A 13,011-nucleotide genomic window follows, 5' to 3' on the forward strand; every position below is an offset into this window, starting at 1 on the left:
ACACCTGACTGCTGAAGTGAAACAGTTGTTTTCAGGCAAACTTAGGCATAACCATCACATTTTAGTTGTATTAAATTGGCTGAGGCTGTGTCATCTTTTCTCTTGCTGCTTATGGGATGTTTACAGATCATATAACTACAACCAAAAACATTCCCAGGGGGTTTAGGTAATCCACTGACCAGTACTCCCAACCAACAGCCATGGGACTTTGCAGTCTTTCAAAATGAAATAAAATATCAGTAACAAATGGAACTTACTGGTAAAGAATGTATGTAATGTGATTAAATGAGAGGAAAGCAACTTTGACAAACAGTCCACTTCTATATTCTTGGTGATGTTGGTTGACAGGGCATTAGGGCATGCTCTAAGGCAAAAAAAAAAACATGTCTTATGCCATGGTCCACAGACTAAAATTGTCACAACATAATATACCAATGCCTCTTCTTTAATCTTTTTCTTCTTCTTGTTTATCCCGGCTTCCTGAGATCTCTTGTGAAGAGACACGATACAACAAATTCCATAGCGGTGTAGGATAATCAATGAAGTTACACTACCATTAATAATTTAACTTCTGAAACTGCCAGTTTATTGGCATTTATGGAAAGAAAAACACACTCATAGTCTGATGCGGTCAGTAACTTCGTGTAACATTTTGTGTGTGTAATGGGCCTACTACGTCAAAATCATTCAAATGAGTTATTTAAGCTGCTTTACAGTGTTGCTAGGCAACTTAATCAACAAGGTGATATATATCTCAATCAAAACTGGTTCTCGATATTTTGAATAAACTTTCGGTTCATTTTTGGTCAAAACCAGCATGTGTCTCAAAATTAATTTCCAACTTCATGCATTAAGTCCAAATGCATCTGCAACTATTGTACGAGATTTACTGGACAGCTCGATCATGCACTAGCGTGTAACGTAAATCGAGCACGCAGGTTTCAGTTTTCCCTAATGGGCTAAACGACTCTTTTGTAATAATGTGATGTGTCTATCCCACGTAAAGTTTAAATGAAACTGGATTTACTCTCCATTCAGGTCAAGATCACAAAATAAAATTCACCACATAGGTCCGCAAACTGTTCACAAACACTTTTAGCACTCTAAGTGATAACTCGTCTCAGAGTAAAAGCTGCACATAAATTCACACTACTTCTTTTTTTTGCATACAACATTCAAAACACCTTTATATCAAACAAATAAATTATGGCATTTACTAACTAAACATTTCCGATCCTGAATAAACTTCAAGAACTTTTATTTCATAATCAATAAAATTTTCTTGCCTGAGAGAAATTATTAGTTTGCTAAAACAGATTCAGATTACAGTCAACTCATATCTGGATGATAACGTCACAAATCGACACTTGCTTAGAATGAAGGAAATACCTGTACTGAAAAATATGGTCCGTTGAGTAAATTACTGACTTTAATAACAAATTTGGTGTTCCTTGCTTCGCTACAATAAGTACCAGCCACGAAAGACTACACTGTATGGTTACATTTTTAGATTCATAAAACCTTGGGAAGACTTGCAGGGTCGGTAAAATCAAGAGGCTGTGAAATGGTACACTCCTGGTAGAAATACAGGGTGTTTATAAATGAATATCGGGGTTTTAACGCTTTATAATATTTATTACATTAAACTTACAGTTATAAATGATACGTCAAATGAAAGAGGAACTCAGACAGTTTTACCAAGAACCTTATAAATGTTCAATGTGAGCACCATTTGTCATTTGATTGGTTGAACTTCTCTGTACCCAAGTGCTGGATAGGCCGCAAGGCGGGCAATGACAGGGCTTGCTTTGCATGGCCTCCACGTTCGCCCGACCCAATGCCATGCAAATTTTTTCCTTTGGGGCTTCATCAAGGATCGTGTGTACGTGCCTCCGCTACTAGCAGACCTCCCTGAATTAAAAAACTGGATTGAAGGAGCTGTTGCTACAATCACTGAAGACACATTTATCAGTGTTTGGGAAGAACTCGGCTATAGAATTGATGTGTGCCGTGTGACAAATGGTGCTCACATTGAACATTAATAAGGTTCTTGGTAAAACTGTCCAAATTGCTCTTTCATTTTACATATCCTTTATAACTGTAAGTTTAATATAATAAATATTATAAAGCATTAAAACCCTGATATTCATTTATAAACACCCTGTAGTTTGAGCTACTCAATGATAAGAGTAGCTGGTGAACTCCATAAGAAAGTATGCACTGTACCAAAACTACAAGAGTAAATAGCAGTGAGTTTAATCATCCAAAAGCTGAGCCTTACATATTTAATCCCATGTGTTGTACTAAGGTCCCAACAATTCAGTCACTCTACAATGGCATACAGAATATATACAGTACTCCAAGATGAAAATGGTCATTTAGGGACATTCCTGTAAAACTACCACCTAAGCAAAAAACAACCTGCACTGACAACCAAAGGTGACAGTTAATGAAATTGCAATGACCTGCATCTGTACATGCACTGTGTATCTGTAGCAGTGATTAACCAGCCTATACCTAGAATTTAACAGCCACGACAGTAAAACAAAGTACAAGAATAACACACCTCTTCAGCAGGCAGACAGAAGAATCAAAAGACTGCTTCTTGTAACACAGTTTGATCAATATCTCCAAAATCAAAGCAAGGGAGTAAGAATACAACACCTAAAAGGTCAAACAATAATGGAAAATCCTGGCTGGAGCAATATGGAAAATAAGGGAAACACAACCACTCGCCTATAGCAGATTGTTACGTGGAGCACAGTAACACATAATAGAAAAAAGCATTCACACTAGCTTTCGAGCACTAGCCCTTTTGCTAGCACTAGTACACACATACGTACAACCAGATACCTAAACACTTAGTCCTGCCACCATGGCCACAGGAGTGTGTGTTTGGGTGTCAGTGTGGTTTGTGTGTGAATGCGTGTACTACTGCTAGAAAAAGCAGTAGTGAGAATGCTGTTTTCTCTTATGTGTTGCTGTGATCCTTGCACTGATCTGCTATAGGTGAGAAGACCTTAAAATTGGCACAATGATATCAGGCTATGTAACCTTGGTCTTGTCAGACAGATTTTGTGGTCAACAGATAACTCAGAACATGGAGACATTGATGTCTGGTGAGACACACACCTAGTATTGGGTAGACACCACCGATCGCTGCAAGCCTGTAAACTATTACCCACAGCACAGAGACCTGAATATTGCTGATCTGCCAATGGAATGATTTTTTAATAAACACCTGAGAGCAATGGCATCCTTTGGATATGTAACTGATTGTCCTTTTGAGATGGGTGTGTATCACGTCAGTGTTTTTGCATGAAGGTTGGAGCACATCTCCACCTCAGTTTCTATGGAAGTTTAAAATTTATGCTTCCATTCGGGTTTATGAAACTATACACAACTCTTACAGGATTTTTTCACCTCAATACTGGGTTGGGGGGCCGTGCAACTGGGGAAGAGGAGTGCCTGGTGGTGCTGGACATTACTCGTAATTTGCAGCCCGTGCGGCCATCTGTCTGGCTGTCTCTGAGGGTAAGAAGTTATCCTGAACTGAACAGTGCACCTCCTTCTTACACTTACACTAGTGAGTGACTATGATTAAAACATATAAAAAAGTGAATTTCTTGACAGAAGCTACATCAGTTTATGTAAGTGAGGTGCTCTTGCAGAAATCACAATGTAGAAGACAAACGTGTCTCCAATATTATTAGTCCTATTAATGAAAATGCTTCCTTAATATTTTAAGACTAAAGTACCAGAGACAACCTGTGTGTTGCATTTTCTGTGGCTTATGTGTGTTCTCGTAACAAAGATCTCCCCTTGATATTTTTTTCATGGCCAAATTCGTCATACTTTTTTGTAAGTCATGTAATTGGGAAAAATTTGTGGCATATTAATATTAAATGTGGCCAGGAAATCTACATTAAATTAACCCTCGAGTGTGCATGCCTGTGTATAAAGTGTCCAATAATTATTATCATTATTTTGTACTGTTCCATTGTTGTTTTACAATTGTACAGCCATACTATTCTTTTATTATTGCTCCAACTCACACAGCTGTAAGTCATGTTGTCATACATCGAAGTGAGCAGCAGTAATATAAACGAATAGGAAGCTATGTGACAGGAAGCTAGGTGACAGAAAATTTATGACCCATGCAAGAAAATTACCCAGACACTGAGCTAATAGCAAAATCCCACAATGAGGAAGTTATCTAAGGAAGCTATGTGACAGGAAGCTAGGTGACAGAAAATTTATGACCCATGCAAGAAAATTACCCAGACACTGAGCTAATAGCAAAATCCCACAATGAGGAAGTTATCTATATGAGATAATTAGTAACCAATTAGGGATCTGATGAAATTGTGCAGTTTGACACTTAGAGTGGTCGTTACTGTGGTGTAACACTTGTATGCTACGACAGTGATATAATGAAAGGTTTATTTTATTATTGTTTACTTAAACAGTGATTTAGTTTATATAATGTAAGTTTATTTTGTCACTGTGTAATTAAACTTTAACTTTGCTCTTACATAACATGTAACATGTAAGATAGTTATTTTTTAAATGTGTACAAAGTGCATTGGGGCCCACTAATGTTGTGAAAAACGATGTGCCTGTTCGACGGTTGAAAATGTGGCACTTGTTGGGAAACAATATTATCAAAATTGTCTATAATTATGTTCCTTGACTTATGTTTTGATACCGCAAAAATCAACAAGAAATCACAAAGTGGGTGCTTGGTGTCTGCATGGGTAAGAACGAAAACTAAGAAATACGTAAGTCCAGATCAAATTCTTGCTAGGTCCTATGGTCAGCTTTATCATCTCTTGAAAAGCTCTGTCAACATGAAAAAAAAAAATGTTACTCTGTGGGTTTTATTCCTCAGAGGGTCACTGGTTGCATGAGGTGTGTTTCATGTTAGATGAATGCAAGGTCATAACATGTCCAATAGAAAATGTCTAGCGAAGTGCTTGGGGTTCACATAAAAAATATTCTTGACAACTCTTACTTTTTTAACCAGCAGACATACCCAGGACTTCAATGATATATTATAAATATCTCAGAGTCTTTCTTTAGGAAAGAAATAACTGTTGTTTCTGAACAAATATGATATTACGAATTTTTTTGATTACACTATGTTCTAGTAGTACCTCCATGTCTCCCCAGTTTTCTGTGTCCCATGTTTCATCATAGTCAGATACTGAATCACCACCTTTACTTTCTTCTTGTTCCAAGGAAGTCATTGATGTTACACTTGATGTGGTAGTGGATATGCTGCTGCTTGATGGCTGTTCTAAAAAGAAAGAAAAACAATAATTCAGGATTTTCTTTGGGTTAAGATACGGGATGCTTAGTATTCCAAGATACAAATATTTAACCTTGTATCATAATATAAAAACATCACCAATGCTGTTTTTGGTATTAGTTCTAGAATATTTGAAATCTTGTTAGGTAGGCCCCTATAAAGAAGCCAAAGCGAGTAAGAATCAGAAAAGATGCAATAAAATGCGCAGAGAAAATAAATATGTAGCCATGAAATACAAACAAAGGAAGAACGGTAAATTACGGTTTCTCCCCCTGTTGATAACAAGGTATCTGAGACAGAGCAAAAACTGGGATAGGACAAGGTTGTGAAAAGAAAATAACCAAGTCGTTTACAAAGAAAACATCCTAGCGTCTTCCTTAAAAAAATTGGGATTTGATACCTGCTGCTGCTGCTGCTGCTGGATGCAAGTCCTGTACCTTAAGCAACTGTCCACATCATAAGATGCAAACAAATGGCATTGGACAAAGACAGACATTATATTTGAAACAAGATTAAAGGAAAATGCACAAACAGAATCATTAAAAATTATATATATTAAAAGATAAGAAAAACCTAATTGTTAAGTCACATTCTTGTGTAGCTAAATTATTTATACAGCATGAAACAAAATACACAAAAAAGTAATATACTGTCTATTACTGAAACCAGAATGGGACACGAATGCAAGACATTAAGCACCAACATACATCTTTAGTACTCACAGTAGCTGTGTTGGCTCCAAAACTGGCTGAAAGATGTTAGTTATGCTAACAGCATATAGCAATATTGTGGTCGACACCAGAGGTAGATTTAAAACACTTTAATTACACACTTGGTGTACGGCATTCACTGATATGGCCAGTTTTGGGTCTCTCACAAAGTTTGAATGAAAGGAAAGGAGATTGTTTCCTATTATCCTATAACACACATCAAGTAGAATGATGATGATGATGATGATGATGATGATGATGTTTGGTTTGTGGGGCGCTCAACTGCGTGGTTATCAGCGCCCGTACAATTTCCCAACCTTTGCTCAGTCCAATTTTGCCACTTTCCTGAATGATGATGAAATGATGAGGACAACACAAACACCCAGTCATCTCGAGGTAGGTGAAAATCCCTGACCCCGCCGGGAATCGAACCCGGGACCCCGTGCTCGGGAAGCGAGAACGCTACCGCGAGACCACGAGCGGCGGACATCAAGTAGAATGGCGCTTCCGCATGTGGAGGGAGAGCAGTAGGGAAACATGGAGGGGACGAGATCTGTGCGTACATAACAGTATAGAGCCCGTAAACCAAGTACATGTTGCCGAACTGTGTTGCTGCAGACAACAATCAGGTTAATCTGCCTTTGGTACACTGTATTATGCATTCAAATTTACACTGGGAATAGCAAATTTTAAAACCAATTTCAATCTTTCATCTTGACAGAAATCTTACTTCATGTCTTGACAATGTTGCGTCTGCTGCTCCAGAGCTTTAGTCTGCATGATGTCTGAAGGAGAGAACAGCTAACACAGCTTTGTGAAGACATCAAGTACAATTTTTCTCAAAATTACAACTAATGCCAGGGTCATTGAAACTGCTTGCAGTAATTGTCATTTATTGTGATGTGGACTGTATTATAAGTAAAAATGTAACACACAACAAAACATGGAAACAATTAACCATCTTCAATGAATAACTCAATGGAATGCTGACCGATGACATTGAAAACCAATGATATCTCGACACTTAACTGTTACTGTCATTTTAAGCGATTTTACAGTTCGTGCCTTGAGAATGAGAGGAGTTTACCTGTGGGAATATCGGATTTTTTTACAAATTTATCCAGTCACATTCTCATGAGTTATTAGAGCATATAACAAGTTAGGAGAAGCTTAATTTCTACTTGGGCAATATTGAACATTATAATCTGCTTCTTCAGAGGATGCAAATTCCCAATCAATAAAGGCCAGGATGTTCCCCTATACTATGCCCTATACACAGCCTTCAACCTTTGCCCTAATTACTTCCATGGGATTATACTGACAGTGATATATGGGTAAATTCTCCCCAGTACTATTCAACCTGGTATTAGAGAATGCAGTAAGATCAGTAATCACAAACCCAGGAGGCAATATTTACAATAGACTTCTGCAAATCTTAGTCTATGCAGATGATTTAGTAATAAGTGCTAGAAGTACGGAGGGGCTCACATCAGCCTTCAAAGAGTTTGAAGCCGCTGCCAAGAACCTTGGTTTAGAAATTAGTGAGACAAAATCTAAGTGTATGGTAACAGAGAGAGTTAGAAGAAAAACAGACAATCTATAGTTAGAAGGCTACAACTTTGAAAGAATAGATAGCTTTATCTATCTTGGCTCAGTAATAACATCAGAAAACAAAGTGGAGGCAGATATAAAAAACCAAATTAAGGCTGCCGACAGATCATATAGAGCACTATACACCATGCTCAAAAGTAAGAAACTAAAGCTGACACACTACAAAACAGTGATCAAACCAGTTCTTATGTATGGCAGTGAAGCATGGGTACTGATGGAGGTTTTGAAGAAGAAGCTAAATATATGGGAAAGGAAAGTGCTGAGGAAGATCTTTCGTCCTGTGAAGAAGGTGAGATATGGAGAATTAGGACTAATGAAAAAATAAGGGCTCTGTACAAAGAACCTGATTTGCTAACATCAGTCAAAATGGGAAGGCTAAGATGGTTAGGACATGTCCAGCAGATGACAGAAGAAAGGCTCTCGAAGAAGATGAGGGGACATCCTGGTGGTAGAAGAAGGAGAGGACGACCACATGTGAGATGGCTGGAAGATGTGGAAGCCAACCTGAGAGCAGTGGAAGTGAGGAGGTGGCGCAGGTGTGCTGAAGACCGAGACAATTGGAAATCTGTGATTGAGGAGGCCAAGGTCCTCAGAGGACCGAAGTGCCATGGAATAAGTAAGTAAGAGATGTGGGTAAATGCAAAACTGTGTGACCACATTCACATGCAAGAAAATCAGGTCTGTATATTCTGTTGCGTAACTTATTTAAATTAACAAGCTGCAGGAGTTCAGCGCAAGTCTGGTTTATATTGTGCGAAATATTTTTATTTTTACACCAGGGCAAAATATCCGCTTTCTTGGTGTTTGTACTTTGTGTTTTATTGGTAACAGTTGTCTGATAAATAGCATGGTACATTACAATAACTGACTTTGAAGCACGGTATGACAAAAACTGTTCGGTGAACCACTTCACGAAACTGACAGCTTTCATTTTTGATTGGTAGTCACTGCTTTTCCCTACACCTAAATAAAAGTTTACTCTCAGTGGCAAAACTAGAAGAAGAGCCAGCATGCAGAATGTTTCATCAAGGTAATACACTGCTGAGCTGCCTCCTCCTCTTGTACTGCACATCTTTCTAAGGGATGTGGTTCTTGTAGCATCTATATCGCTTCTTTCAACTAAAAGCTCTCTTCTTAACATATTTGAAACCAATATCTTTTAAAATTCTTTACACTGACGAAGCACTACCTCTGAAGCCAAGCCAATTTTCTCATCCATAACTGTACCAAATTTTTCTGATGTTGGGTGTTACCATACGGAGAGCTTTAAAACACCATTGTCAATACCACTCATTTGTGTTACAGGTTTCTTGCGATACTGATGCTTTCCAGGCAACACAAAACCAGATTTTCCTAATGACATGAAACCAACTTTTCCTAAGGATCCTACAGCTCTGATGTTTTCATTTCAGTTCTATTCACAGTTCTCTTCCTGAAAGCACACGTATCTGCAGTCCATTCTTGTGTCTTCTAATGTCAACAGTATGAGACCCACTTTCAAATTCATGTTGGAAAAGAAAAAGAAAAAGAAAAAAAAGGGGGAAAAAAAAACAGAGACTGTTGAATGAATAGTGTGGTTGTCGTGAAGTACAGCAACAGTGCAGCATGCAGCAGAGATATTTTCACCATCTAACTGCAACTCGCGACTGGTTGCCCACAAAGAGAATGAATCTTATTGGATTCCAGTAGTTGAAGGAGGGGGATGGACAGAACAGCTGAAAATTGGGCTGCCTTCCTACATGATGCTGAGTTTAGTGCAGTATTCAAGCAACACAGCTCAGTGGTTCAAAATGACTCATGTGACAAAAATTTGATGTATCAGTTCACCATAGCACTGGTCTCAAACATTTAACAAACTCCAAAACAATTAAGATAGTGCACAAAAATAATCAGTAAATCTGTCAACACTGTCCTGCTAACCAGTCACTGTTCATAGGAGTCAATAATCATTGTGTTTCTCTAATAAGTTCTCACTCAGATTTAATTAGTATTTACTGTTACAGAAGTCATGAATTAAACCTACGAGTGGGAGGAAATGAACTGTACACAATATACGCAAATATTTCAGAATGTTAGTTATTGTACTATGGCACATTGCTCGCGATGAGAGACATAGATGTTGCTCCCTTTACTCTAAGACTGGCCGATCTCAGATGTGCTAGTTCTATATATAGTCTCGCCTATGATCTATATGTTTTACACTACTCATTACTGATGGAACCATCTTAAATAAAATATTTTGTGACCCTCAAAATATTGAGCTTTCTAATTAGTGAGTTAATTAACAAATTCTGCAGTCAAATGGAACAAAATTATAATGCCAAAGTTCAGAACCTAATGTAATGTTGATATAATTTGTAATTGAAGTTAGCAATGGTCTGAAGCTTTAATATTAATTAATTTGACGGTCGTTAGTTTCAGACAATTTCAGGTACCTTAAGGAAAAGTTGAAGACATGTATTTTCAAGTGATAGGTGTTAATATGCTGAAAAATATTTCTTAATGCTCACAAAATATTAAGGTCATATTATATTAACCTTTACAATTAACAATATTTCATAATTAAAGTTTATGAGTTAACTAATTAGATCACTGAAACTATAATAGCAAGTAGTACTTAATGAGCAATGAAATTCAATGGGACTAAGTTTGTTTATGAATCTGAAAATACTGTGCACTCTCTGGGTACTAGGTACACTATTATAATGTCATTACCATAGTCTAGGAGACATTTAGAAAATCTTGGGAGGTAGAAAAACATAGCATATGAGACTGGACACTCAACTTGCTTCATCTCAAATGCCTCATCGATTTTTCTCATAATTTACACTAATGTAGTACATACTTATATGTAATGAATGCTGCTATAGTTGAATGAAGCTTTAGAAGCCTAATGAATACCGTATGACAGTGCCAACCATTGAGCAGTGTCATTAATGCAACCAGTTAGAGCAGAAGACAAGAATTCTCTCTGTACTGCAGCATTTGGCATAAAAAATTATGGCTACAACAAATTATGTATCTTTGGAAACTAATAACAACACTAATACTCACTGCACTACATTTGTAGGGAGGTATCACCAAGTTTTAATAAGCAAGTAAGGCACATATGCTGTGCTGTGGGGTCATGTGGAGGCATTATGGTCAGAAATGAACACACTTCATACACTGTGATTGCAGTGTAGACACTTTTATTGTTCTAAGATGACTGTTGAAACTGGTGTGTCTACACTACAATCGAGGCATATGAGGTGTGTTCATTTCCATTAATAAGCAAGTGTGAAGAAATGAACATTTATTTATCAATAAATTCATGTCATACTGTGCTATTCCTTGTTTGAATAATGCACACTGTATTTGCAACACACACATGAATGTATCAGCAAACAAATGTTCTTTCATCACAGTTCCTTCTTACAAATCTTAGTGAAGTAACAGAGGCTATAACTGCTTTGAATCTTTTTACCCATAAAGAGAATTATTCAACAAACTACTTCCACAGTTGAGAAAGCCCTTGAGTATTATGGTAATCATGGGTAAAATAAATAATTTATTGAAATGTCCTGTAGTTACTTTATAAATGACAGCATACCAAGAGAACCCGGCTTGCTCAGAGTTTTGCTCGCCATTGGTGTAATTGACTTCACGGTATCAGATTGGCTGCGATAAAATTTGGCAGTTACAGCTGTTACAGCCCACCCTGCCCAGGTTGCTGCAGCATTTGACAAGCTTGGTGTCGCAGTATGGACATCAGCCTCTGAAAAAATAAAAATATTTATTTCTATTTAAGAAGTCTTATAAAACTGCATAAAAATTAAGGTTTTTTGTGTTTCTTCCTTTTCACTTGCATTCATTAATTCCGTTAGTACTATCATGCTTTCTGAATAAATATTTATTTCAAACTATTTTCATGAAAGAAGTTTTAAATTTGTTCCCAATCATGCATCCCCAGCTTGCGTCATATACATTTGTTTATTTTGATCACTATGGTTCAGTCACAAAAAAATATTCTTCAAAAGTGGTTCAATCAGAAATCAAATTGGGTGTCAGATTTTAGATGAAATTCATAGAAAAGATATCAAAGTAACACTGTACTTGCCCAAATGAGTGCCACAGATCACATACTGTTTTAATCTATACAAATCATCTTATGGATAACATAGGAAGCTCTTTAACTTTGTTCACAGAAGATTCTGTTGTATATAGATTAAGTTATAAAGCCACAAAATTATAGAGAAAAGCTAGAAGACCTGCAGAGGATCAACACCTGCTGCATATACTGGCACTGACTTTCAACATAAACAGAGGTAACGATTACTGTGCATATATAGATAAGGACAAACATTACTGTCTGAGCAAACAATTTGAGATCAATCACTAAAACATTCATAATCATTATCTAACAAAGAATTTATGTCCAGAACCATTTAAAGTTGAATTACCATGTACTATTACTTGCAAGAAAGGCAGATACTACTTGGAGATCTTTTGGAAGAATCCTCAGGAACTATCACTCACTCACAGAGGATGTAGCTTATAAAATACCATAATACTCTTGTCGATTGCTCATCCATCTGAGATTCTTATATGGTTACAAATAGATAATATCTAAAGGAGAGATATGAATTCCGTCATAGGTTCATGTGGTTAAGTGCTCGAGCATAAAGGATAAGTTTACTGTTAACATCTTGAGAATATACATTTGAAGAAGAGTCAAGCAGAGTATTGCTTCCTGCCACACACACACACACATCTTGTGAAATGACCACAATGATAAAAAATTTGGGATTATAAGAATACTACTGAAAATTTATTTTAATTTTAGTTTTTAGTATGTTCTGTGAATCATATTCATGTTAGTTCACCAAGATGTGGAATATGGCAATAGGTTTACACATATAACATATATCCTCTCTGCGAAAGCATGGCTACAAGCTGGACATTTAGATAACTGCACCTTTCTTTTAATTTTGGCCTACAGTAAAAATCTGATACATGAAACCCAACCAAAAGTGTCATATCGACTCAGATTTATCTATGGAATAGGAGTTGTCGAGAAGAAGCAATTTAAATTTGTTTTTAAAACTTTCATTATCTGCCAGCAGCTTTAATCCACAGGGCAGATGGTCAAATATTCTCATAGTTGCATGCTTTGTTCCTCTCTGTACAAGAGTAAGGTTAAGTTGGATAGTGGAGATTATTTTTGTTCCTAATGTTATATTTATGAATGCTATTATTATTTTCAAATTGTGCCCAATTCTTCACGACAACTTTCATGAGAGAGTAAACGTAATGTGAGGCTGCTGTTAGCTACTAGTATATCTAATGTTACAAACAGTTGTTTACATGAAGTTTCAGGATAGACACCAGGTATTTCTT

The 13,011-nt window shown here is 36.9% G+C and overlaps 1 protein-coding gene across 1 annotated transcript in view; it reads right to left on the minus strand.

The window, feature by feature from the left end:
- LOC126175208 (N-terminal kinase-like protein) overlaps window positions 1-13,011 on the minus strand; it is a 119,724-nt gene that overhangs the window by 33,069 nt on the left and 73,644 nt on the right. The window contains exons 12-13 of the mRNA XM_049921832.1: window positions 11,225-11,389; window positions 5,157-5,299 (exon numbers count right to left, since the gene is read on the minus strand). Of these exons, the coding sequence (XP_049777789.1) occupies window positions 5,157-5,299; window positions 11,225-11,389 (308 nt within the window). The remainder of the gene's footprint in view (window positions 1-5,156; window positions 5,300-11,224; window positions 11,390-13,011) is intronic.

The sequence above is a fragment of the Schistocerca cancellata genome, chromosome 1, assembly GCF_023864275.1.
Source record: "Schistocerca cancellata isolate TAMUIC-IGC-003103 chromosome 1, iqSchCanc2.1, whole genome shotgun sequence".
Lineage (NCBI taxonomy): Eukaryota > Metazoa > Arthropoda > Insecta > Orthoptera > Acrididae > Schistocerca > Schistocerca cancellata.